The sequence below is a fragment of the Calonectris borealis genome, chromosome 9 (genome assembly GCF_964195595.1).
Source record: "Calonectris borealis chromosome 9, bCalBor7.hap1.2, whole genome shotgun sequence".
Classification (NCBI taxonomy): Eukaryota; Metazoa; Chordata; class Aves; order Procellariiformes; family Procellariidae; genus Calonectris; species Calonectris borealis.
The window spans coordinates 19,018,791-19,045,280 of NC_134320.1; the positions used below are offsets into that span (position 1 = coordinate 19,018,791).

Sequence of the window (26,490 nt, forward strand, 5' to 3'; positions counted from 1 at the left end):
CCACAGATTTCTTTGGAGGTTCAGTACTGCTAAACACCGTACCACTTTACCTCTGTAACTTCATTTGAACTTGGAAATCTCTCCTTTAGGCTGCCCGTGCTTGCAACAATAAACTAAAGGTTTTCAAACTGACTTAATTGCTCCCTGAGGGTGAAAATACTGCTTTCTTAACTGGCTTTTGGCTGAGTCACAAACACTCCATTTTCATTCCCTCTCAGGCTCAGAAGGCTCCCCTAAATCCACGCTTTTTTCCGTGGACTCTGGCAGTGACATATGTTTTCGCAAGAGTAAGCTACAGATACAGCATTACTCCACATATAAGACACCTTATTTACATGGCATCTTTTGATTATTTTATCATTTATCTGCTAGCTACTTTAAATATATAAGTTGTGTAACTTCCTCCAGATGTTGTGTTCTCTGTTGCTATCTGAAACCAACACAGCCTGAAGCCTGTTTCCAGCGGTGGGGAGAGGAGCTGGGTCAGGAGGGCTGGTCTCCTTTGCTCATCACAGCTCGGACACTGCTAGACCAGGAAAGAAAAACTGGAGCTGCTAAATACTCCCTTATCTCCTTGCTGCTCCCTGTTTGTCCTCAATGCTGACCAGGATGAGAGCTGAACTTCTTTTACTCCAACAGTAGGAGAGAGGCTTTTCTTCGTCCCACCACTTCTCTATACTCTTTGTATTTTTTCTTTTCTGGACCCTCCAGCAGGGCAGGGGCTGCCGGGCTGAAATTTGTTTAGTATATGACACTTCCACCAGCTATTTCTCACCTAGAGCACTGTAGTCTCTCAGCTCCTGCTGAGACTTGCCTCTCCCCCAGAGGGGGGAATTGTAAAAGCTATTTTGAATGGAAATTTTATTCCATGTACATGGAGGGAGAAAAAATTTTAAATCCTTTTGATGTGGGCTAAAAAATAGGGTTCACAGCTGCTGTGTTTTTTAAATTTGATTGCTTTATTTCCTGTGGATGTCTCTGGAGCAAGGAGAAATCTACAGTTAAAACCACAGTTTTTTATTAATTTTACAATGTATATTTCCATGTATTTGTGCCTATAAAGCCATTGATTTGCTCCAGCTAACATGAGCTGCTCCTGAGCAGCAGAGCACTGTGGAACCACCTTAACAGATCATTCATACAGATTTATAGTGGCTCCTCAGAGCATGCTGGAGAATGACCTAGATAATTTAGAAGTATTTTTCCTGTGTTTTATTGTACCCACATTTGTCTGGGTTTATTCTATGTATTATTTTCTACCTTGTGTCTTTATTTTTATGTTCAGCCAGACCCATAAACCCCCTTTTCTCTAAGAGATCTGCAAGGAGTTTAGATTCATTTAAAAATGCCACACTGCAAAGCTTGTTTCTGCTCTTCTAAATCATCAATGAGGACATTAAATCAAGTAAAACCTTATGCGAGATCACTTCGTACCATCCCTGCAAATATACCTTACTTCGTTCCGCAAGTATCCAGCCATGCCTGTGATGTTTTACTGAGACTAATTGAAATTAATCTTTTCATACACATACAGAACATTGCGAAATCGCCAACACAAAGCCAGCCACAGCACTGAACACAGTAAAGCAGGTGTATCTAGATGCCAGAAGGATATTTGTAGCAGAAAGTGCTCCGAAAGCACCTGCCGCCAAGAATACCAGCACCAATGCAGGTTTCAGGCACATGCATTATGTGTTTGAAGCCCTGGCGTTGTATAGTCCATAGGAATCTCGGGGTGGAGGCTGCTGTGTGGAGGATACCACAGGGGCACCTCAAAGGTGGACAAGATTAACAGTGCTCGGGAGTGCAGGTTCAAACTCAGTTTAACAGAGACTAGAACAAGTAAAAGACTCATCAAAAATATAAATCAAACTTAAAATCATCCTGAAACTTGCAGCCACTGCGTCAAGCTGCCTCAAGCCTAAAGCACCCTCAGACCTTACAGAAGGCCAGAAATTGGCCTTCTAAGAGCAGCGGCTTGGCAGACTGGAGAGAAGTTGGACAGCAGATCTGCCAAGGCTGCTTCTTGGGCCTGAAGAAATAACATCACTGCAGCCCGCGACAGTGGGGCAGGGCACTGGACGCCAGGCCTGACTCTGGAGGGAGCTGAGGTAGAAGCTGCTGCGGTGGAGGCTGGCAATTGCCATTGCCTCGGGTGGCCAAACAGACAGAAAGCAAAGGGAGTTTTCGCCAGCATGCGGTATAGGGATACAACAACCAGATTCCCATGAATATAACGTCCTTCTAGACGAGCACTTGTAACTGTTCTTTCCCAGGGATGTCTCAGGACTAGGAAGAGAGGTCAGCTCTGGTGTTTAGCCACAGGAGGATGTGTGGTTAGAAGCAGTCCACATCTCATACCACCACAGTTAGCCAGCCCAAATTAGGCTTCTTATGGGCTCTTCTAACAGGTGCCAGACCTCAGTGAGGAGGTACTAGCTTTCTACCAGTCATGGCCACTTCTCTGTCTTTTCCCCTGGTCTGTCTTTGTTTTCTTCCTTTCCTCCCTTACTCCAACCACTGCTTTTTGCTGACCTGCCATCTCCCCCAAACTCCTATCCACCTTCTTGACAAGCCATACTGCTCTCTCCCTCCACCACATCTTTCTCTGGTACAGTGCTCTCAGGCTCAGCCCCTGAACCCCAATATCTGTCCCCAGGTTCAGGAACCCGTTTTGGTTTTTTTGTTTGTTTTGTTTTTTTTTTTTCAGTACTTTCAGTGCCAGGTCAGACACCTTTTCTTCCGTCCTCCACTCGCAGCCTTTTATAAAGTTCAGCCGCTGCCAGTCTAGCCCAAGCTCAACACCAGGTTTCACTAGCAGCAAGTGTTTTGCTTTTCAGCTGTTTCTGGCCTGGCAGCAAAGCCACAACCTTGCCTCAGCACGGTCCAAATTCTGCTTAGGCACTGCCCCCCTGCACGCTGTACGGAATGAATGCGTTGCAAAGACCTCTCAAAGCCGTGGAGCCTGGCAGGTACCTGTTTCATCCACTGTTCACGTTCAGACTGATCAGTGCTATGTAACGCAAACTCCTGCTCAGGTTGTGGTGAAACGCCTCTTTGAGAACCAGCTATCGCATCTCCCTTCTCTGGCCAAACATAGCAGCTCTAACAATTAAGCAACATTAATACTGGCTGCTTAAACTTGAGCTCTGTTATACCCCTGCTGGGCAGGGGAAGTGTAGTCTAATCAAATAGTTAACCTAAAAGTCATATTGACATTGTTTATCTGAGGGATTAGATGCACCAAGGATGGTGAACCCCAGGAAGGCTCTGGTGAGAAAGGAAAGAAAAGACATTATTCAACCTCTGTAGGGAGTTAACTGGGCATGGCCTTGGGGGAAGAAACATGCTAAGTTGGCCAAATAAGGGAGTACCAAGATAAGCACTAAGAGAACAGAAAAAAAAACAACTACTTGAACTACGGGTGAACTACGGGGCAGGAAAGCCCCTTCCCCACAGAATATGTGCAGTAAAAAGAAAGGACACTGTGACTTCAAGTGAAGACGAGGCATTGCAAGAACCAATAGAAGTAAGAGTGACTAAGTGTAAATGTAAAAAGTACTGATAACTGTTGCTCGGAATGTATAAAATGCTTACCGTGTGTTAATTGAGCTGTGCTAGCTTTGTGGAGTTACCACCTAGCACCCATCTCTGCACAGACAGGGAATAAACCACTGTCTCGGCTCTGTCTGAGAGATTGGCTTTTCGCACACCAGGTAACGAACCCCGCTTGAGGGACAACAGAAGTGGGTTAATAGATGGGATCAGAAGGTTGAGGCTCCCCTATTGGAAGGATAAATGAAGATTAAAAATTGGCAGTTTGTTAATGATTACGCCGATAACTGAGTTACGTGAACCTTACCTCTTACAAAGATCACTCATCTCCCTCCACTGGTGGGGCAACGGAATCCTGCGTGCTGTCTCGTAATTAGTCTGCAGTCACTCAGGAACTTTCTATACCATGCAGTCAAGAATGTCAGTGATGCTTTTGGGTACTGGCACTCCTAAATAAAGCTGTACTCCAGCTCCTGACTGGTGTTTGTTGCCCTGAACAAGCTTCCTGCAGGTGGCTTGTTGCCTGTGCATTGGCTCTGTGCTGTACCCTCTGAGCTCCTACAGAATCATAAGCTCATCCCTTACTGTTCCTTTATAAATCATGACTCTGAACTGGTTTGAACTCACTTGAGCTAAAAAAAAGCGAGCAAAAACTGTTGATTCTGTAGGATTTGGTCTCAGAGCTGATTAGACCAGACCTGTGCTGAATTACTGTTAAAAGGCAAAAAGGCACCGTAGTGTAATTCACCTCAACAAATGAGAACAATTTCTAACAGTGTGATTTCAATCTAGAGAAACATCTCAAAGGGCACAAGGATGAAATGAAACTTACCTGTGCACGTTGGGAAAAGGTTAAAGAGCTGACATTTCTTTTCTTAGGTACAATTTTTATCTACAAATCTAATCGAACAAAATGACTTGCTGATTCAAATCATAGTACCCGTATCTCCAACCATTTGATTTACACACAAAATTGGCTTAGCTGTAATCTTTTGAAATGGCAAAGCTGCTCTTCAGACCCCACGTTTGCCATCTCTTGCCCTCCAATCACTGTGGTGCAGCTTATCTGATCTGCCTGGCCTACATCATTAGCTGTAACAAACACCCAGAAGTAAACCCAATATTCCTTAAACAGGCCTGTTCTCAAAAGGATGCCCTTGCTTTATTCTGCAGTGTGTTTCTGCATATGCAGCCCTAGACCTCTCTTTCTCTCTTCCACTGAATATTTGAGTTCAGGTTGATTTTTGCAGGTACATTAACTGTATCGTTCACACGTTGAAACTCAGCTATCTCCATAGATCTGGTCGTTCATGACACTGAAGTTTGTTGTTCCTTTAATTTAATTCAGCTGCAAACATTATTAATGTGGCATTTCACAATGGTAAAAATAATGGAGATATTGAAGATAACAAAGAAGTAGTGGGCAGATAATGACATTTACAGCATAAGGATTTTATGGGGAAGGATTTCCTCATCTTGGGTTACCCGCAATTCCCAGTTCAAGGCTGCCCTGATAGCATGAGCTTGAATGCAGAGCTCACATCTGATGACACATGGCTCCTTAACAACGTGTGAAAGGAAGTGTGTGCAACCCCAATTCAATTAGCATATTATCTCTTCTTTTTTTTAACCAGAAATTTCATTTTAGTACTGAAGAAAATCTGATTTACTGTTCACAATGCATTTTTCTCACCTGAAGACATCTGGCAAATGAATAAATTAAGCTTTGAAAAGAGCCAGCAGCAAGACTTTTAATCAAAGGCAAATGAATAACATTAAGTGCATTTTGGCTCATACTCCAAGATTACAAGTTGCTCAGTTCTTTTTCTAGTCTCCCAAGTAATGTCTCAGCAGGCACTTGGTCAGGGCACTGTCTGAAAGTAAGAGCAAGTTGTTCAAATGGAAAATATAAGATTGTGACAATAAGTGTTCAAACTGAAGAACGATAAATATTGAACTATTTTAATTCTGAGTAAATGGCATAAAACTTAAACACAGCCACGCTGTGTCAGATGAAAGCTCAGCTAGTCTCATGTTCCGTTTCTGACAGCACATGATAGCAGATGCCTTCGGAAAGTTTGTAAGAACAGGACAAACCAGAAGCATTGTATTGGTATTAAACAACCCAAAAGGAGTTTTCCTGTTGCAAATTTATTCGATTGCTTTTTAAACAGAAATAAATGTTTAGTACAACGTCCTGTGATGAGGCATAGCTTACCGACAAGGCATGTGCAGTGCAATCCCCTCTGGTTCTTTTGAGTGATCTCCCTTTTTGTGGCATTTGACACCTGCCAGCCCTTCCATCGGAGAGACAGTGAACATTCCCTTTTCTGTCACCTCCTGCCTGTTCAGGGTTTTTTAGACCTCCTGAAAAGTACAGAAATAGTTTCCCCAAATGTGTTATGCTCGTGCAATGGACAATATTTTTCAAAATTTAATCCCATAAATGTCAGGTTCCCCTACTACACGCCATTGATTCACTGTTTCATACACTGGAGCATCAACAGGGACAATTTAGCCTAAGCCTTTGACACAAACCAGTTTCCCAAACAACTTGTTTGAACAGAAGGGAAAAAACATCAACTTTTGCTTTTAATCTTTGGATGGAGGCAAAATCTACCAAACTTTTGCACAAGGCTCTCTTTGTCTCTCGTTTCCGCTTTTTCCTTTTGCCAGGATAAATAGTTTCCCGGGAGTTCGGCGCACAGCCTGCCATATGGTTGTGGCACTAATATTGCTGCCCAGGAGAGCCCTACCATGAAACAGAAATAAAAGCACAAGAAAAAAATTAGTATCAGTTGGTATCAGCCAACTTGGCAATATTTTCCTTAACTGTAACCTTAGCAGAGCTGAGCACCATATAATGTTAGGCAGCTCTCTCCTCTCACATCCACCAACATTAAATACTTCAGGCTTTCTGGATTTATATGCTCCTGCTCTCCTGCAAATACAAAACAAAGCAGCCACCTCTGCAGTTCTGTGACATGAACTCACTTTTACCCGAAGGTATCGCAATGCTTTAAAAAGTAATACACCCAGTTGTGCATCTTTCCCTGGAATAAACACCTGCAACCTGGTTTCAAACCATATTATTAAGGATGACAGTTCTACCACAACTCAGAGACCTGAGGCTGTGGTTGACACTGGTTATAAAAAAAAAAAAAATAAAAAAAAAGATGGGGTGAGGGTTAGTCACTGCACTTAAAAGAAATGTTACATCACTTCAGTCATCAGCGCCGGGGCGTACACCTTTTAATCTGGCAGCTCTTTGATGGCGTAATGCAGACATGTGCCTAGGGGCTGTAACCAGTGGGCAGGTAAGCGATGACAAGGTGATGGTCAGGAGAGAAAGGAGCACTTGGAGGGGCAGGAGGGGAGCAGGAAGGGCTGTGGGCATGGACTAGGGAAGTCAGTTGGGCCAATTGGAGGTGACTCTCTGCTGCCATCCCTCACCAGCACTTGGCCTGGGATCACGTCAGCTCTTTCCCCGTAACCTGCAAACTTCTCCACTGCCAGAGGTCAGCCAGTCCGGGAGGTCTGTACCCATGGAGAAGTATGGGGGGAATGATGTCTGGGAGGGGAAAGAGTTGTTCTCCATCCCAGAAGCACTCCCAAGCTTCCCAAGGGAGCGGAGGAAGAGCGAAGTTCATTTTATCAGATTTCCTGAGCTTCTGTTTGCCTTCCACCATCAGCTCTCTTCAAGTCTTTATGGGAATACACGAGTGTAAATCGGTGCTGTAGGTTTCCAGACCTATGGCACTAGCCCAGAAAACAGGGTCTGCCTGCTTGGCCCGTGTGGACTAATCCATACGGGAGGCTACGCACACCACGTTGGCTCCACTGCTCAAGAATAGCGAGACTGTTGTGCAAGACTGGCTGGAAACTCAGCCTCCTGAGGGGAGGGCTGGGGGCTCCTGCCCTTCAGCCAAGTTTTCAGCAGACTCTTCAAAATCAGATGTGCTTCTTTGTACTGCCTGGTAGGGGTCTGGTGGACAGGGTCCCTGAGGGGCTGAAATGGGCAGTAAGTTACCAGCTCTTTCTGTCTTGTGCCACTCCCGAGTCCTGTCTAGTCACGGGGAAGCTATCTATCAACAGCGCTGGTAGAGCTGCAGTCTCAATGGACATCATCTTCCAGCCCTTGAGCACAACCAGCTTTACACACATCTTTTAATTAAGCTTCTTCAGTGAGTGGCAAGATGACAAGAGGAGTGGGCAAAGCCAGTGAGAGACACCATCTCAGGCAGGGTTAGTGGAGAGGAGCCGGTGTGGGAGGGTAGGGTGGAGGAGAAGCACAAATACAGCTGGAAAGGAGACTGAGCAGAAGCGTGTAGGCCCTGGAACAGATATGCTGTGTGGCGTAACAGGCTGGATTATTTGACACCTATTGCTTTTGTGAAACCTCTTACTTACCTGAGTTACCTTTCAGCTCTGCAAGCCTGCAGATACGGGGTTGTGCTGGAGCAGGCACTGCCAGCATGCCAGGATCTGGTCCAACTCAGCCTGCCTTTCGGTAGTTCTCGCTTCTTTTTAGAAACATTCTCCTCCCTTTTAAATTAGGAAGTTCAGATGTACCACAATGATTTAATTGCAAATAGTTTATATTCCAAGATAAAAGCACTTTTGGTCCTCGTACAAATTCAACCCTAAGTTTACGGCAGTGTTTACAGACAGCTCTACTCAACTCCAACATTTGAATCCTTTCCAAAAGTGATTTTCATTGAAGAATACTACAGCACTTTGCTTTAACAAAGCTACAGCTGAACTTGGCTGTAACCTCCAGCTGTATGCTTAAATTGTCTCGGTCTTGAGTTGCATCAGTGCCACTGAGCAGCTACATTAAGTAATAGATATTTTAGAATTCTTGCGTCATGTCGTCATTTATGTCTTTTCTTACACTGAGTTATCTCCAGTGCACTCTCTATAGTTACTGTGTTCTTCTTTTCATGAAGCCTCAAAGGACAAATAAATCAGATCTTCCAAGGTCCCTCCTGAAAACTCACTGGTCATCGTTTTCAGCCCAGCACTGATTCCTCCACTAATACTTGTGCAGAAAAGACTAAGAGGAGACAGAAGCTTGATACGATGAAAGGATGTAAGCAGTGGGAAATCAAAAGGGAAGGTGAATCTTGAAATAAAATTTATATGGATAAAGGGCAGGTGGGAGTAGGAACTGAAACTGGGGAAGGAGGATTGGAAGGAGGTTGAATGGAGAGCAGGAAGTATGGTATGGGTTGTAATGAAAGAAGAAAAGGGCCCAGAGAAAATGGGGAACATTGAGTGTTCAGATAGCCCCTAGACACTGCTTTCCAAACTCTCTATATTCCTCTGCTCCAAAGTTAGCAGTGAAACCCACTGGCAAAGTGAATATCTCATCCCACATTTATGCCTCATCCAAGCAGGATTGATAATGGGCGTGATTCTATATCATAGAAACCTCATTAAAAAAAAAAAACAAACACAAAAACCAACCAACAAATAAACCACCTGGCAATACATTATAACAGGCTGCCAAGTCACACATTCACATTGCTAGTAAACACCAAATTTAAGTTAGTTTCTTCAATTTTAGATTGACTCTCTTCATCTTCTACGTGGGAGATATTTACATCAAATTCAGACGTTAATGCACCCACATTCTAATGTGTTTCCTGGGTTTTGGGTGTTGGGGTTTTTATTTGCAACCTGGCAACAAAGGTTAAAGTGTCTAAGTTCAGGACAGTAAAACCAAAATAGGGCTTTAAAAGTGCGTTTTCCAGAGTCAAATTACTTGAGGTCATCAAACCGCTCACAGAAATGACACGTACTCGGCTCTTGCTGAGATCCTCTGTTGAATTTTACTGAGGTTTGCTCAGGAGTAAGCATCATGACGATTCTGCTGGGCTAGGACAAGGAGACACAGCAGCTGGGAACCATAGCTGGGAACCATAGCATCAGCTGGGAACCATAGCATCAGCTGGGAACCATAGCATCTTGCTTCAAGTGCTCTCCAAGAGGAGAAAATGGTTAAGATCCTTGCAAGAATATCTGGGACTTTCACAAGGACAAGACCAAAAGTACTGGTAGTCTGGGTCTTGGCTTGCATCTGCTTTCTGAATAGCCCTGGGATAGACTAATAGCAATATCCTGGCTAGTAGAAGAACGTATATACATTTGAGAGGAAATTCACTGAGGTAAACGTTACTGTCTCATGCTGGTCTGTGACGTGCTGCAGCCTAGCGCGGAATGGCACAAACCCTGTACGGGTGGGGCTGCAGCGTACCCCCCAAAATGGGCTCCGTGTTGATCTTCGTCACCCCCTCAGGGAGCCGGAAGGTGAATGCCCGCAGCAGGTTGGCAAAGAAAATAAAGAGCTCGGTCCTCGCTAGATGCTCCCCCAAACACACACGGTGCCCTGCAGAAGGAAGAGGGGAAGGACAGTGAGTATCTAGGCCTACTGTTGATTTCCATGGGTTCCTCATTGGAACCGGTGACAGGAGTAGAACAGGTGAATAATACATTCACGTTTCCAGATTAGCAGACAAATAAAAGGAAAGAAAAAGCCAAAGGAACTTTACTGCTAAGTTTGATCTCTTACTGTGCATTGTTATCTTATTTCCTTCTTTTGCAACTGGATTTTCAGTTCTGTAAGCAAGAACTTAATCCTTTGCTTACCAGGATGCATTCTGCTTTTCTTTCAGCTTGTTCTTTTAAAAGGGATTGCAAGTAAATCCAGTACACACGGGACACATGGCTTCTCAGGAAAAAAGTACATATAAAGAATACTACAGACAAAACCTGTGGATGACTGCAGCATGCAACAAGCCTAGGAGGTTGAGGAGTTTGAGTGGGATTCCCACTACAGTGTCCTAAGAACAGTTTGGGGTCTGACAGCATAGAAGCGTCTCCCTCGGCAGATACAAGCCAGTACTGTTCTTTAAAAGCAGCAAACAGCAGAAATAGAAGATGTTATCTGAAGAAATACCATAGTCTTACACTTCTCTATTCTTCATCTAATCTGTTGGGTCGGTTCAAACTGTCAGTGCATTTACCTGCTGAGAATGGTAAGAAGGCTTCTCGAGTTATAAAGTTTCCTTCTTTATCCAGAAAATGGCCAGGGTTGAACTGTCGAGGTGTCTCCCATTGCTCAGGGTCATACAGAACAGATGCTATATTTGGCATAATGACGGTGCCCTGCAAGGAAGAAACTGTTGATTCAGTTCTATCTACCAGCCTCTCCTCCATCAGTTTCTGCCTGGCAGATAAAACTGCTGCTTGTTGTCATTTCTTTGTAATGAGCAGATATGATGTGGTTAGAAGAGCATTTTCCTAGAAGATTGGAGTTTATGATCATTTTCTTAGTTGGAAATTATCAGTTCTCAGCCCTGCAGCTATGTCAGTGGGTGTTAACAGCATTAGTGATGTTGGTACAACTGCATTGTGACCACTTTTACTACTAATCTTCATAACACTTCTAGTAGGACTCTTCTGTTGATACTCAGGTCCCAGCGCTGGAAACCTCCTTTCAGGCTTAAGAGAGAGAGAAATGCACCTAGAAATAACTGCAATACTTCATTGACAACAACCTCTGAGCCCTTTTATAGTGGTAAGTACTTCAGGCTTTTTCTTTACTGGTTGTTCCCAGCAGACCAGTTCACGTACCTTCACTACCTGGCTGTCAGAAGCAGACAGAACAGAGCGAAAGCTTCACCACAAAATGAGTTAGGTGGGGCCAGTCCCAGATGCCAGTAATGGTGCTGGCCTCTCCCATCTCTCTTGTAATAAAAGCAACCAATTCCCGTTTCTTGCTAGTGTTTTACAGTGAGAACTGGCACTCAGGATAGCTTATGTCACTCTACAAAATGCCTTACTGGCTGTGAACACTTGTCTTAGGCACATTTGGGAGGAACTCCTTCACTGTCAGCTGTAGCTGACAGTCTTTCATCTGTTACAGATCCAGGCAGGTCCCTTAGCTCATGGAGTCAGTGGAGCTGTGAGCCATCTTCTCACAAGTCTTCCTCCATTCCAGAAATGCTGGCAGTGCCAGGTTGGGCAGGGATGTCTTAACCAGTGCTTTGGCAAACCAGTTTCTCCTCTTAGTCCGTCCCCAGCCAAGCAGAGCTGGTCTCTGCAGTTGTGCTGTTGATCAGCAGGGCAGGAGATCGAGGCTTCCGTGGCAGGGGCAGGGGTCTTATCATCTGTCTGAGCTTCAACACGCTGGGTGAGAGACTTATTCCATTCCTGGAGCCACAAATGGTAACCCTTCCCCAGGCACCATGTTCCTGGGTTATATTGAGAATAGTTTATAGATGGAACATGGGCTACAAAACTGGAATAAAAGCTAAATGTCTCTCTGCTGAAGAAAGAACAGAGGCTGAAAATGTGCCTGTACCTTTTTTACGGGGAATCCTAGCAATGTTGTGTCCCTCACACACATTCTGGGCATGCCGACAAAGACAATGTTGCTGAAGCGCTGGATCTCGTGAACCACGGCGTTTGTATAGGGCAGTTTTCTCCGATCCTCGTAGCAGATTAACTGGGAAGGACCCAAAACAGCATCCAGCTCCTTCTGCACTTTCTCTGTGGAGCAATATTCACCATTTCAAATGGGCAGAATGCATCAAATACTTTAACTGCTCTCTTTTCTTAGAGCAACAGGAAAATGTATTATTTCAACATAGTACATAAAGTCTATAACTTACGATTTAATATTATTTAATGCTGGAGTTTAATATATGAAAATAAAAATAATCAGGAAAAACCCCAGTGTGGTCCAGAATCATAAGCAGGACTATACTGTACTTATTCCAGCTCTGACATTTATCTTACAGAATGCTTGGTGGGTGTAGGGCGAGTCACTCAGCTCCAGATTTTGAAGGTATTTAGGGATTGCTTAGTTTACTTTATCTCAAAATCTAAATCTCATTTGCAAATCTGACATAAATGCCTCAGATATTAACTCCCAGTGCCAGGGATGAGTTGAGCAGAATTGGTCCAAGTATGGCAACATACTCTATGAACAAACAACACCTGAATCAGCCTAAAACCTTGGATGTAAATATGCACTCAATGACACAGCCTTTTCGGCCTCCTGCTGAGGCTGTGGGAATACAGGTATCTCCCTTGCTTTCAGTGCCCAAGCACAGCAGATGGAAGAGCCACCAGCCCCAGGAGTACCCAAGTCCTCCTTCAACCCTGGCCATATCCTTTCTCTTCCTGACATAGATGTGGATGAGGAAACTCAGCCTGGATCTACAGAGGCATTCATGGAATTGGTGTTAATTAGATAAGCAACCTCTTTTGCAATACTAGCTCAGACAGGAACAGTTTGTGTGTACTACCAGCAGTTCTGGCCTGAAAACACCACCTCTACGTATCAGGCAGCCAGAATCCTCCCTTAAACTTCTTTTTCTATTTCTACAGTCTCCCTGCAGTTGTTCCACATTCATGCTTTGTTTTCTCCTAAGGTTTGTGTGCTGCTTTGTGAACAAACTGCAACGTTGCTGATTATTTAAAAACTAGATGCTAACACCACCAGCTGGCTACGCGCAGAATATGCTCTACTGAAACCTTGAGGCCACCCCTGAGTAACCCATATTCCGTGGGTGCCCATTGCCTACCCTTGTGCATGAAGCACTCAGCAAAGGCAGGGAGGAGTCACTGCATCCCTCAAGGAAGTATATGGATTTGCACTGTGCAGATTATCTTGCATCTCTCTACCTGCTTCCTGACAAGAAAGATACAGAACGAGGCAGCCGTCTCTACCAGGACCATGGGCCTTCCTTAGGGCAGCCTGCAGCCCTGTATAACCTGCCAAGATCTGTCCAGCTGGTTTGTCCAGTAAGGGATCCAGTGGGTTGTGAGGAGCACTGGTGTGATCAGCAAGGAGTGTTGTACCAGAAGGGGAGGAGAGCATAGGCTGTGTTGGCACTCCTCATGCCCGAATGACGTCTGGTGCAGACAGGGCTCGTGTTAGAGCTCTGATCTTTGTCCTGCTGCCATCAGTCAGCCTGCAGACACTCCACGCAGAGCCCCTCACTGATTGCACTGCCAAGAGCTAACTTCTGTCTCACTGCAAGCGCCTTCAGCCACCTGGTTTGGTCAGGTGATGGGATGGGCCTCTGATTTTGTTTCTCTGTTGCCATTCTTTGTGTTTTCAGAGAGTGAGAGCCAGGCTCAACTGGTGGCTTTTGTGCCTGCAACTCATTGTATTCAGCCATCATTAACATTTGTAGTACCCACAGCATTTCACAGCAAGAATCCCTCTCACCTTGGATGTCTGGATTCACTACCATGTAGAGCAGTCCCCAGTACAATGTTGTGCTTGAGGTCTCTGATCCACCGAGGAAAAGATCATTTATAACGTATACCAAATTGTCTTCATCGTACTTGGGCTTGACCCCATCTTTAGACTGTAGATGACGATAACAAGTTGAAGTTAAAGCATAGAAGTTAGGTCATCCTGTGTGCCTCCTGTGTGAGAGTTGTTATTTCCACAGCTGGCACGTGCAGAAAGAATATTCAAAATTACAGTTTTTGATGAGCACTAAGGTTAATAAGTCTGCATTGCTCTTTTTCATGAGGTGGAATACGCTTTCATTAAAAAACAGGCAATTTTACACCTGTTGACTTAATCACGAAAACTTTAAAGCACACTACAAGTTTTGCAGTTAGCCTAGAATGTACTTCTAAACAAATGCCCCACAATGTATCGCTCATCATCACTCATTGATCTCCCCGGTATGCTACCAAATGGTCCTAGCAAATACCAAAGGAAAACCTATCTGACTAAAAGGATCTCAACAGAACATCTTGAGAGTAATTTCTTCTCTCGGTTTAGGATGGATGTGAACTGATGGGAGAGAGGTACCCAAGTATTTTCTTCTTACAATATTTTTAAAATATAAAAAAAATTAGAGAAAATACATTAGGCAAAACCATTTTAAAATAAACACATTGCAATAACTTGCACCCCTGGCACCAGAGAAAGCTGCATCTTTGCCTCTAAAATGCTTATTTTAGTAAATCTTGTCGTACTTATTCAGATGTAATGTACAAGAGGATGTATCGGCTCCTTCCAGAGCCCATGAGCCAGCACTCTGAGAACATGGCAGCCTGGCTAGCTGAAAGCTTGTGACCAGAGGTAGAAGCTACATAAACTTCATCTACCCTAGGAAAGAGATGCTTATTTTAGCTCCCGAAAGTATCCCAAAATGACTAAGTTTGAAGCAGAAATTCTGGTGCATAAAACTGGATGCCTTTCTGGGAGACATGAGTTAGTAAGTCCCAAGCTACTGTATTCCCATTAAGAACCCTATGAAATGTAAGAAACTATGATAGAAGGGGACAGACTGGATGATTTAATGGTCTATTTGGCCTTATACTCCATAAATGTGTGATCAGGCAGAACGAACACTTACTTTCTCCATCTCGACCAGGTAAAAGTCAATGAAATCCTGTGGTTCATCTGGTATCCCTCTCTCCACGTGTCTTCTGATCTCCTTCCTTGCAAAAGAACTCAGGACATCGTAGCAAGATAACGCTTTCTTATGAGGACCAGGGAGACGGCACATCAGCCAGGGGAAGATTTCGTACAGCTGCGGGAGTGACACGCAAGAGGTAGTGTGAATTATCCGTCAGTAACAAAGCTGCTTTTAGAAACACCAAGAGGCTGAATTGTCCTGTCTGGAAATGTTCATAGTGGAATAAACAAATCAGCATTGCTTTGAGTAGATTTTTGCCATCATGTGGGAAAACTTTACTAGCAATTTTGACACACTTCTGGGGGTCAAGGCAGCACTGACAACGCTCTGCTTATGCCAGTAAGTTTACTTGACTAATGCAGATCACTAGAAGACCTTACTCCTGCACAGTTGAAGACCCTAGCTCCACCACACTCAAAATGTAAGGACATCCTTTCTGGATACTATGTGGCTACTAAGATTAACAAGTCTGCAGCCTCAAGTAACTGGTGGAATTTGTGGAGCTCACAGAAGGAAAGTGTAGACTGGGTATCACTCTAAGGGCTAATTTAATTTTCCCCATCAGAGTCCTCGTGACTGGTACAGGACCAATAGTTGTTCTGATGGTTAGAAATATTACATCTTCAGTCTGCTGAGTGTATTTATACACACATTTGTCAGCTCAAAGTACTGTCCTCTAGCTTGGATAGTTCGTTCTTTGCAGCATCTGCCATTCCACCCTGCCAAGCAAACAGCATTTCTATCTATCTCCTCTCTTTGTTCTTTCAGACCTAACAAGCAAAGTCTCTCCAATTTTAAGTCATAGTTTGTAGGTCATCCCATTAACACTCCTCTACATTTGTTTCACTCCAGACTCACAACATAAGATGTCCAAGACCCTGGAATAGGTCCCACAGAATATTACACACCAGAACCTACTTTAATATTTCTCTGGATCTAAAGGGAAAATAGTGCTGGAAACAGTTTAGGATCCCATTTGCCTTTTTCATCATGTTATCTGCTAGTTTATACCAGTCCCTTTCCTGTTAACCTTTGCACTGAAATGTTCTAAGCTCATAGCAGATATTAATCTCCTTAATTCCTAATATGTTTCATAATTTAATTTTGTACTATTACAATTTGTTACATTCCTATAACTCGAATGCACAGTGCTTACGGGCTCTTGCAGCAGGATATCCTGAACCTCCTCTGTATTTTTAAGGTCTCCTGGCTTTGATCATCTGCAAATTTCAACTATTTTTCTATTTTTTACTATGGGAATGTTGTATAGTGCTATGCTCATGTGATAGATTTGTTGAAAAGGTTTACTACCACATCAGCATTTTAGTTTGCCTTTTCCTATAACACTCAAATGTCAATGGAATTTGCTGTACCATCCACAGTCCCATTACACCCAGCTTGTCCCTCTTTAAGGCTCTAAACCACGAAGTCTAATTCATGGGGAAAACTTCAAGTGCACTTCAAGACACTGCAAGTGCAAAGCTGGCCTTTATGGTATGTTGTGGGAGGTACCTACCAAAAAATCTCTGACAGAACTTGAATTGTGAGACTGTCAGAGAATGCATGTATTGTTTTTGTAATGTGTGAAATGCAAGCTATAATGAAGTAATGGAAAGATTCATACTGAATATTTTATTATTTGTGAGGGAGGGGAAAAAAGAAAATAGTCAGCATACAATTTGCAGAGTAGTAAAAAGCAGAACAGTGAATTCAGTGATACCCATTTTTGGAGAAGAACAGTAAATAGAGGTGGGAGGAGCAGCACTGCAGAGTTCAAATTTATTACAAACTCTAGTCTCAAATTAAGTTTAAAGGTTTCTGTTAACAGTCTCGGAAATGCTGAAAGGCTTAAAGAGCCTTTCAGCAGAGTCAACAGAGAGATGTCCCCTAAACTTGCAAAGAAACAAGAGAGTTCTTAAAAATCGCCTCAAAACCAAGGAGGCAGTAGTAAGGTCTCTAAGGACTCCTCTTAACTCCCAGTTTGCATTTGCCAGTTGCTCTGTATTTAGTGAAGACACATTTTTGTATCCGCACTTTCATTTTCTACCTATTTCAGAAAAAAAATAGCATATTATTTACTCACCCGATGAACAAAGCTGCCTGCAAATCTGAATAAATACTCTGTGGCACTGATCAGTTCGTGGAAAGTTTTGTCCTCATCAGAGAAGTGATATCCAAAAACCAGAGCACAAATTACATTTGAAATAGAATGGAAAAGAGGGAAAGAAGGATCCACAGGTCTTCCTGCAAACACAGTAAGTGGTATTCACTCTCAATGTTTCCTTCAGGTGTTCCTTATAGAGATAGGACAAAATGTTATTTGAGATTACACAAAATGTTCTGGTTTTCCATTCGGGTCATGAATGGGGACAGAGATGTGGCATTAATGTCTGTATTCGTGAAAATAAAACATAGTCTTAGAGCAAAGGACACTGTTAAACTGTTTCCTCATAGTTCTAAAACAATCTCATAGCCCTTCCTGTGAAATAATGTACAGCTAAGATCCATTAGAGGATTTCATATCTGCTGTCCTCAGTTGTGTGGAAGAAGACAAGTCGGAATGTGAGAAGGAAGAAATGTCAGTGGAGATGAACTCAGAGAAGAGAGTGACAGACATGTTCAAAAATATAAAAAACTACTTAGGAGGAAAGGCTGAAGGAACTTGGGAAGGTTTAAAAAGCAGAACAGATGGACAGGAACTGCAAAGTATGCATAATAAAATTATTACAGTCTCAGCTGTGAACAGCAGATCATCATATCTCTGTCTGATGATTTTTTTAAAGTTATGAGACAGACATCCATCAAAAATGATTTGGATAGAAATGATCCTGGCTTGGACTCTAGGATGAACCTGATAATCCACTGAAGTCCCCTCCCACCTCCTACTTTCTTTGATTCTCTTGGCAATAGTTACTTAGCCAGACAGACACTAACATACCCAGTATGCATCATGGCACCTAATGTCATTGAAATTCAGAGATTTAGAGAAATGACTAAGCTCTGCAATACTCTTTAGTTACCTGTTGTAGGCAGTCTGAGAATGGCTCGGCTGTGCAGTTCAGTGACATCATATCGTTGTACAATCATATCATAGATAAATGATAAACCCATGGAAGTGGAATTTCAGAAATTCCCAATTTCATTAGGTTTATGAACAGCTGTTTAAGAAAGAAATTCCCACTTGTGATACTATGCTCTATCTGCTTTTCAGGCTTTGGTAAGTTTGGATACACCACTCTGGACCTACCCCGACCCTAGAAGGGGGTGAGTAAGTTTGCATGCTGAAGATACGGATCCAGGACTGAAAAGTGTCTGATTTCTTAGCAGATAAATACCTTTCAGGTTCAGAAAGAACTCCACCAGGTGAGAGGCCTCCTCTTGCACTCGATACTCCAGGCCTTTTTTCCCCATTCCCAGACTGCGTAGAGTCATTATACCAAAGCGTCTCTGCTGCTTCCAGGAGCGACCACTTGCCAGTATAATACCTGTGAGTATTCCTTGGCGTATTAATATTTGCCATAGACATGAACGATTAGTTTAAAAATATATTATAAAATACATGGAGTAAATCAGGGAATACACTGTGATACAAGTATCTTTAGATGTTCTTAATATTGATTGTAGTTAATCTTTGGTAAGAGCAATCTAAGGATTTGCTGACTGCTCCATTTCTTGATGTCTTAAAAAAACCCCTTAAGATGCCTTTTAGAAGATCTGCTTTAGCCATACTCAAGTGTTCATGCTCAAGACAGGAATAACTGGATTAATTTCTACAGAGTGGTGTACAGACCCAGGGTATGTTTATGGAGATATAGATCAATTAATGTGATGCTTGTAGGTTGAGGTGATGAAGGTGAAGGATAAGTGACATTCGGGCCCTGTTCCTCCTCTGGAAGGGAGACCACGCCACTGATCGTTAAATTGCACTAGTGGTTACCTGAACTGCTGCTGTGATGGCGATGCTTTACCTAGCTTTAAACAATCTGTGTTTGCTTTGGTATAGCAAATGCAGGGGAGGAAAAAGAAAAGACTGCAAACTGCTAAAATACACTGAGGAGAAGTGGGTTTTGGTGTGTCGGCGGCGCTCTCACAATCCAAGGGTATTCACCGAACATTTAAGAGTGGCTGCAAACACAGCAGTGAGACTTCTGAAGGAGGGTATTACAGGTCTCTTGCTCATGATGGAAGGTGTTTGGCAACCATAATAGATACGGTTGCCAAACATATAAACAAGCTCTGCATTCAGGTAATGTACAGCAAAGTCATGTGCAGCAAATTGGATTATTCCGCGAGGAGGGCAAAATTGCTGAGCTGGGATCACATACATCTTGAACACAGCAAAAAGGTCACCTAGAAACAACCTGATTTGGAGTGTTTCCCAGGCGTGGGAACGCTCAGGACAAAAGGCATTACGGCAAATAGTAAATTATTCTCAAGAGCTAATGAGGGATTTAGTCAGTATCTGATGGAAGAGCATTCCGAATGGGAGGGTAGAGGGTCTAACAAGGCGGAGTAATTTGCCAAGTCAACATTCCTGTGCACTATTTATGGCAGGAAAATCTCACCTTTTCCTTTGGCCATTGCTTTGAAGAAAGGAGATACCATCCTCCCAGAAACATCTTCAGGGTGCGTAGTCATGCCATCCTTCACTGCATGATATCCATTCAATATGATCACTGGGGCCCACCCGAACCACAAAGTATATATGTTACCGTGAGTTTTTGCCAGCTGTAAGTGGAAAAGGTGCCAAAAAAGGACAGATGAAACCCCATACATCTCAAACAGACACTGCACCTGCTATTCACCAGCCCAACGGCCAGTTTTGTGCTGAGAACATCATCCCTATGAATATAATTATAGCTAGGAGTAGAAAGAGACTGTTGTTTTTCTGAGGCTTTCAGCAGCCAATTTTATTTACCCAGGGGGAAGCGGTTTTCTTTTCAAAGCACAGGCCGCAGCAACATTGCAGCAAAAGAAAGAAAACTTTGTATTTTACGTTGCATTATACCTCGTTAATTGAACGGCCACACACTGCGCCTCTCCTGCGCAGGCTCTATGCCTGCAGCTAGCCCTTCCTTTGCAAGAGGAAACCCACGGATTAAACCTGCTCCATCCGTGTGCTCCGGGAGAGGAGGTGGAGCCAGAAACCAGTCAACAGCCATGAAGTGCCAGTGGGCTGCGGCTGAGTCCAGGGTTTCCTCACAGTACTGGGGAGAGCACTGAGCGTTGGAGACAGCAGAGGCGTCCAAGCAGGGGCAGGTGTATGACGGAGGAAATTCAATCATTTGTGGAAAAAGCTTTGTCCAAGAACGGGACTCTGCTCCAACACACCCATGATGATACAAAAGAGGTGGCAGACAGTGTCTAAGGTGGCACCAGGATTACATCCAACTGATCACACTAGTCACTCGCTTCTCCTTATACTTCTTTAGATATTGGCTTTCCTCTCCCTGTTGCAGCGTCACTGCCCGCCTGAGCCTGCGCGGCACTCAGTGACCTGTGCGTCCTGTCTCAAGCCTAGATCTGAATTAGAGGTCATCTGCAAACCATTAGAAGAATTACTGCCAGGGCACAGGGAGGGACTGAGCTGGCCTGCGGAGGAGCAGCTGTCTCTAAAAACAAGTGGCAAACAAATAGTTTTAAGGAGGTGACGGAAGATGGGGAGTGTATGCGCTTTCTGTGTTACAAGCATACATACACATGCACCGTATTACCCACTTCGTAATCAAATTGGACAATGCCGTTGCATCAGAATTTTAAAAAGTAACACATATGGACTTACCAGCAATGGAGAAGCATATTTTCAATTATGGGTATTCTCCAACTTTAATAACAAGTCAGAAACCCTGTCCCCAAGTTTATTTGATTCTTAAGGACATTAAGTTTCTCATGAAGATGACATATTCCACATGAGAAGTGACCTGAATGTAGCAATCAAGTTGATCTTTATATGTCCATACCTTGTATGTAACTTTCTAAGACTTAAAAACTTCACTTTGCTATAACATATCAGTTTTGTTTAAGCTGTGACTAAAATTAACCAATTAAAAGCATCTTAAAAGAAATACCTCCATCAGAAGATCCCGATGAAACTGAAAGTTCAGGTGCACCAAGTTTCCAAGCAATGGGAGAGGAGTTGGTCCAGGAGGGAATTGCTTGCATGCCTTTCGCAATTTGAAAAACTCAACAATTAACAAAAAAATTATCAGGACTACAAAAGCTTGACTTATTGTCAGCATTTCAGAGCTGATTTATCAGCTTGTCTCTATAGAAAAGAAGGTACTGGAGCGTGGAGAAGGTGATCTTCCTTCTTGTTCCGCCAGTTCTCTCTGCAGACTGAGTTTGTAAAGTCTCAGTTCCTTTCCCTCCCTCTGTCCCTCCCTCTTTATCACTGCCTGCCCTTTTCCTGCACCCCATACATTTCCCATACTGAGATACACGAAGCTGGTCCCTGACCAAAAGCACACCTAGGTGGTTACAGCAAGCCACAGTATGAAAACGTGGAACCGCTTGTACTCAAAGTATTTGTCCTGAAGCTCGTGCTAGGAAACTGCTGGTGTGCACTGGGAGATCTGGATTGGAATGACACCAGGTGAGAGCCCTTCCTGACCACTGGATATGAGATGAGTGAAACTCAGTTTCATCCACCTCAGGAACTTTAAAAACATACATAGTTGTTTTTCTCAGCATCACAGAATTCAGATTATGAGTGTTACATGTCAGTTACAATAGGTTAGATTTTCCAGGTGCTTTAGTTACCAACATTATTTAACTTACCTTTAAATGCGGTTGTAAATTCAGATTTACCTGCCAGTACACACAGTTCACAGAGGCAAAAACAACAGTAGGTGCAGACTAAGCATGCAGTGAGAAGACAAAATTGTTACATGTAATTTCTGAAAAATTGGCCTTGAGTGTTCAGTCAATTTTTTTTCCCGGTAAATGGAAAAAATAACAGTTTCATCAAGGGAGGATTCATGACATGGAGATAATGCTTAAAAATTCACATGACAATTAAATAATTAAAAAACCCAGAATATTAAAATTTGTTATATTTTAAAATGAATTAAATGTAAAATTCCAATTGTAATTATTTTTTTTTTTTTATTATGTAACCTAATTGAAGGCTTCATTTGCCTTGGTTTATTTTCTACATTTTTTATCAATTTCAGAATCCTGGCTATTATTACCAGTTATCAATAAGTTTACAGGACACATTGAAAATCTGTCCTCTGATAATGAAGGGATTCATACCTAGTTTGAAGCACGGACGGGAGGGAAAGCACTGTGTGCCAATTACCTATCTCGCATTGCAAAGAGAAAGTGTCTTCACTAAAAATGAAGTACAAGTCTGAACAAGAAATTGCCCTGCCCTCCAACGCATACATAAATGCAGTATTTTGCAAACCTGGCAACATCAAGAAAGTAATGTGACTCAGTGGTATCAATCCATCTCCTTCATCTGGCCAAACTTTGCAGCTATGGTAGGTACCTCGGTGCCTGCATTATACAGTGAAGACAGCACGGAAAAGTAGTTTTTTATTACCTTACCTGTACAAAACTAACAAGACATTATGGGCAGCATGTGTGGGAAGCGGGCTGAGGTGGGCTCCATGGCTTTGCTAAAACCAGTGCAAGTCAGGTACAACTGCCCGCTATGAGGCTGAAATCAGCAAAATATAAAATCAGAAAAATCCGTTTCTTCAAACCAAAATATCAAGTTTAAAATTTTGAAAAAAATGAGAGAAAATTAGTTTTGTGCAGACAGCTGAAGCCAGAAGAAATGCTGAATTACATGAATTTCATTAACAGACTAAATACAATCATATTCATCTTTTATCTGTTTGGTCAACATTCCATTGCTTAGTTTTAGACATTTCATACTTGGTGTAGTATTTTGGCATCAGTAAATGAATTCACCTCTTTCAGAACATGGGTCAGATTTAAGTGCAATCAAATCACCACTGTCAGAAGCAGGATGAAGCCAAATGAGCCAGCCAGCAGTTTATCCTACCAGATGTTACCATCACCTTTCCTTTTTCGGCATTTTCAGAATTTTCCAATTGTCTGAAACCCAGATGCGTGAATAGTTACTTACACCAGTGCCCGATGTCACCGGATAAGCTGTACTGGAAACAAAACCAGGCTGAGGGATCTTGTGTTGGCATGGACCTGTTCCTGTCTGAAGCCTCCTCTTCTGGAGACACTATCAGCAACATTTTCTGGGTTTATATTTTTGGCAGAAAACTCAGCTTTCCTAAAAGATAGTAACCCAAGTAAAGAGCAGTCCAAAGAAGTGGACTCAGAGGGCAAGAAGGGCAAGTTTTAATGAAAGCTGTCAGGAAGCCAAAGTTTCAAACTTTTTAGCGATTCATATCGCTAAGATTCAAAGATTTTTAGCGAACATAAAAGCACACTGTGAAGTAACTTTTGGAAAGATTAGTACAACACTTGCAAAAGTAAAGCTGTGCAGGTAATGTGACAATCAAACAAGCATGGTCCTGATATCCTTGAGCAAGCAAATGTTTAATTTCAGCTCTGGGACATCGATACTTAAATACTAAGAATAAACTGTAATGCATTTGGTAAGAGGGAATGTCAGGAATTAGGATCTCCAAAGCACAAGAACTGTTCATAGATTGGGAACAAAATAGCAGCCAATTGCTTTGAGTGAGGCTTCAAATATATAATATTTAGAAGTGGAAATTGCACAGTACATTGCTGTTCTTTTTCACTCCTCACCCACAATTACCGTCAGAAACTTGCAAAACTCACAAGCTGGAATGTGGCTAGTAACTGGGAGCATTAAGGCTGGACTTGAGGTGGCACAAAGAGTGAGAAGGAAACAATGTACGTGACCCTAATATCCAAAATAAAAATGGGGAAAGACAACAGAAATGGGCCTGGCATCCCTGATCCAAATTGCCGCAAGAACTCTTCTTGCAGAGAGTTTGCCAAAGAGAAGAGTCACTTGACGTTCTCTGGGTGAAATTACCGGGAACTGGATGATTCATCTATGTAAGGAATAGATGGATGAATTTTTCAAGATGCAGGAAAATGCAGAGTACCTGAGATCATGTCTATAATTTCTGCATAACAAGCCTGAGGATGCAAACAAAATCCCCCAAAAGGGTTAAAAAAATCAACAGAAAAAGACAAGTGAAAAAGATGTTAGAGGATAAGTTCTAAAGCCTGACAGAAAAACAGATTTCTCTTTTTACAAAAGAGGCTGAAATCAACATTCTTACATTAGGATCCTTTTTGTAGGACAATGGGCACTGTGCTGTTGCTGCTAGTGAGTAAGTGAGGATGTACAGACCTGTGGGGAAAAAACAGAAGTTCAGAGTCCACAAATACCATCTTTTCAGAAATGTCTAAGAGAAACACCAGCAAAAATATGGCAAAAACTGTAAAATGCAATGCTGATGTTATCAGCTGGAGCAGCTTATCATCTCAACCTCTATCAGTGGTTTCTTCACAGCTCTACTAACGACTGCCAAGAATAAGAAAAAGCATGATGACAAGACACTGATGGCAGAGCACTTTTAAGTCGAGCTAAACAAACGAGCTCCACAAGAGACTCCCACAAAGTCTGACAGAAATTAAGCACCCACAAGTGTGTGTCATAATAGCTTGTCACAAAAAATACACCAAAGGTGAAATCCAGGAGAATTGCAATTAGAGAGTGAATGGCTGGGGAAAGCTTGTACTGACCACAGGTAAAAATAATTTTTATTGACATAGGAGTAGGGAAAAACCAACAGGACAAGGAAAAAGTCATATTTAGATACCAAAATAAAGATACTTAAAAGTTCACAACAATTAGTAAAACCGACAGGTTAAAAACCTCGAGGGTATCACTGTACATGGGATAAAGGAACTGGATGAGGCAAAGTTAAAGCAAGAACAGTAGCTGACTGCCCATGTTTTTCACCCTAAAAATAAAAAATAACCAAAGAAAGCATTATGTACCAAAAGGTATTCATTCTACATTCATTCTTAACATTTCCCCGATTTAAGAAAACAATCTCTATCATAAAATAGATTAGCTAAAGTTACTTGTTTTCTTTATTTGAAAATATTACAAATCTGGTTGATAAAGCAATAGTATTGAAGTTACATTACTTAATATGTTTTTCAATTACCTTAAACCATTAATTAAAGAAAATCTACAAGTGTTGTTTATAAAACTTGCAGATCTCAAGATTGAGAGAACAGTGAACTCAGGAAGCCAGATCACTGACGGGCATGGCAACCATTGGGTCAGTTGCAATGCAGTCAGATGTAAAGCCACAGAACACGAAGTAGTTTGTCCCAAGGAAGGTGGGAAGACTGAGAGTGAGATGCAAGCTCCTGGAGCTCTGCACGGAGAAGTGCAGAAGTCTTGGCACCAAACCTGCCTCAGCCACATGCAGGCCAAGCACTAATGAGTGCCATGGCCAATCTCATTGAGTCAAGGGGCAAAAGAAGATTTGGAGGACACATACCTCGGCATGCCTGACCGAGAGATCATAAGCATGTCCAGACATACCAGGGACAGACAAACTCCAAAGCAGAACAACTGGCACCCTCCAGGACAAAGAGATTGACCTCAAAATAGCCCCAAATATGAGAGGATGGCTCTGAGGATGGTATTGCCCTCCCACTGAGGTCCCGGCAGTCTGAAATGACCCAATCAATCTGTCTTTGTGTTCAGAATAGACATATTGCGGACAGAGTCATTCTCAACTGAAAGCACCAGCTCCAGGGACCGACTTGACACAGCTACATCTTTTCAGCACAAAAAATGACAATAATATTTGAGATAGATCTTGACTTACTTAGGATGGTTAGATCCAACCTACCCAGCAGGGAACATTGCAGATGAGTGTTTCACTCTTGGCATGTTCTTCACCAGGTTGACTGCAGATAGTAAGCTTGGCAGATATGCGCCCAGAACAACATAGGCAGGAATGTGGCCCTCTAACCCAAACCATAAAGCAATACAAACCCCACAGCTTCCAGAAAAGTCATATACAGGAAAAAGCTCAAAGGGAATAAGCACATCGAAAAGAAACACAGTTTTAAAGGGATGCAGGTGTATGTACCAGTGGTTGCAAAATGAGAAGCAGAGACAAAGAAAGTCTGAGAAGGTTGCAATAATGTACAACAGTGAACCAACAAGCTAATGAAGATTGCAAGACTAAAAGATTGCAAGACCAATACGACCCCCGCCCTGTCTTTGTCTTTAAACAGTTCATATGTTCAAAATGAGGACATCCAGGAGTTTACAATGCATATTCTTCTCATCCAGCATTTAAAAAAAAAAAAAAAAAAAAAAAACCACCAAGCAAACAAACAAAAAAAAAAACCCCAAACCCAAAAACCTCAAGATATAAGCACTGACCTATAACTCCAATTTACTTTATACAATACTAAAAACAAGCAATGATTTCCCTTCTTTCGTTCACACTCCAACAAGTATCTCAGGGTGCTT

General features: G+C 42.6%; 1 protein-coding gene across 1 annotated transcript; it reads right to left on the bottom strand.

The window, feature by feature from the left end:
- Nucleotides 1-9,512: 9,512 nt before the first annotated feature.
- Nucleotides 9,513-21,351, bottom strand: LOC142085591 (cytochrome P450 2J6-like). Its single transcript, XM_075157647.1, has 9 exons — nt 21,083-21,351; nt 19,580-19,742; nt 18,350-18,499; nt 17,098-17,258; nt 14,952-15,128; nt 13,802-13,943; nt 11,924-12,111; nt 10,584-10,725; nt 9,513-9,946 (listed from the first exon to the last, which is right to left on the bottom strand). Exons 1-9 carry the CDS (start codon nt 21,251-21,253, stop codon nt 9,768-9,770), a joined length of 1,473 nt encoding a protein of 490 aa, XP_075013748.1. The 5' UTR covers nt 21,254-21,351; the 3' UTR covers nt 9,513-9,767.
- Between the last annotated feature and the right edge of the window lie 5,139 nt (nt 21,352-26,490).

Excerpts from the sequence above, each read along its gene's own strand:
- LOC142085591 (XM_075157647.1), bottom strand. The coding sequence starts at position 21,253 with ATGCTGACAATAAGTCAAGCTTTTGTAGTCCTGATAATTTTTTTGTTA. Across the intron at positions 19,743-21,082 it reads ATCGGGATCTTCTGATGGAG|CTGGCAAAAACTCACGGTAA; the intron begins GTATTTCTTTTA and ends TTCCACTTACAG. Across the intron at positions 10,726-11,923 it reads TAGGATTCCCCGTAAAAAAG|GGCACCGTCATTATGCCAAA; the intron begins GTACAGGCACAT and ends TCTTCCTTGCAG.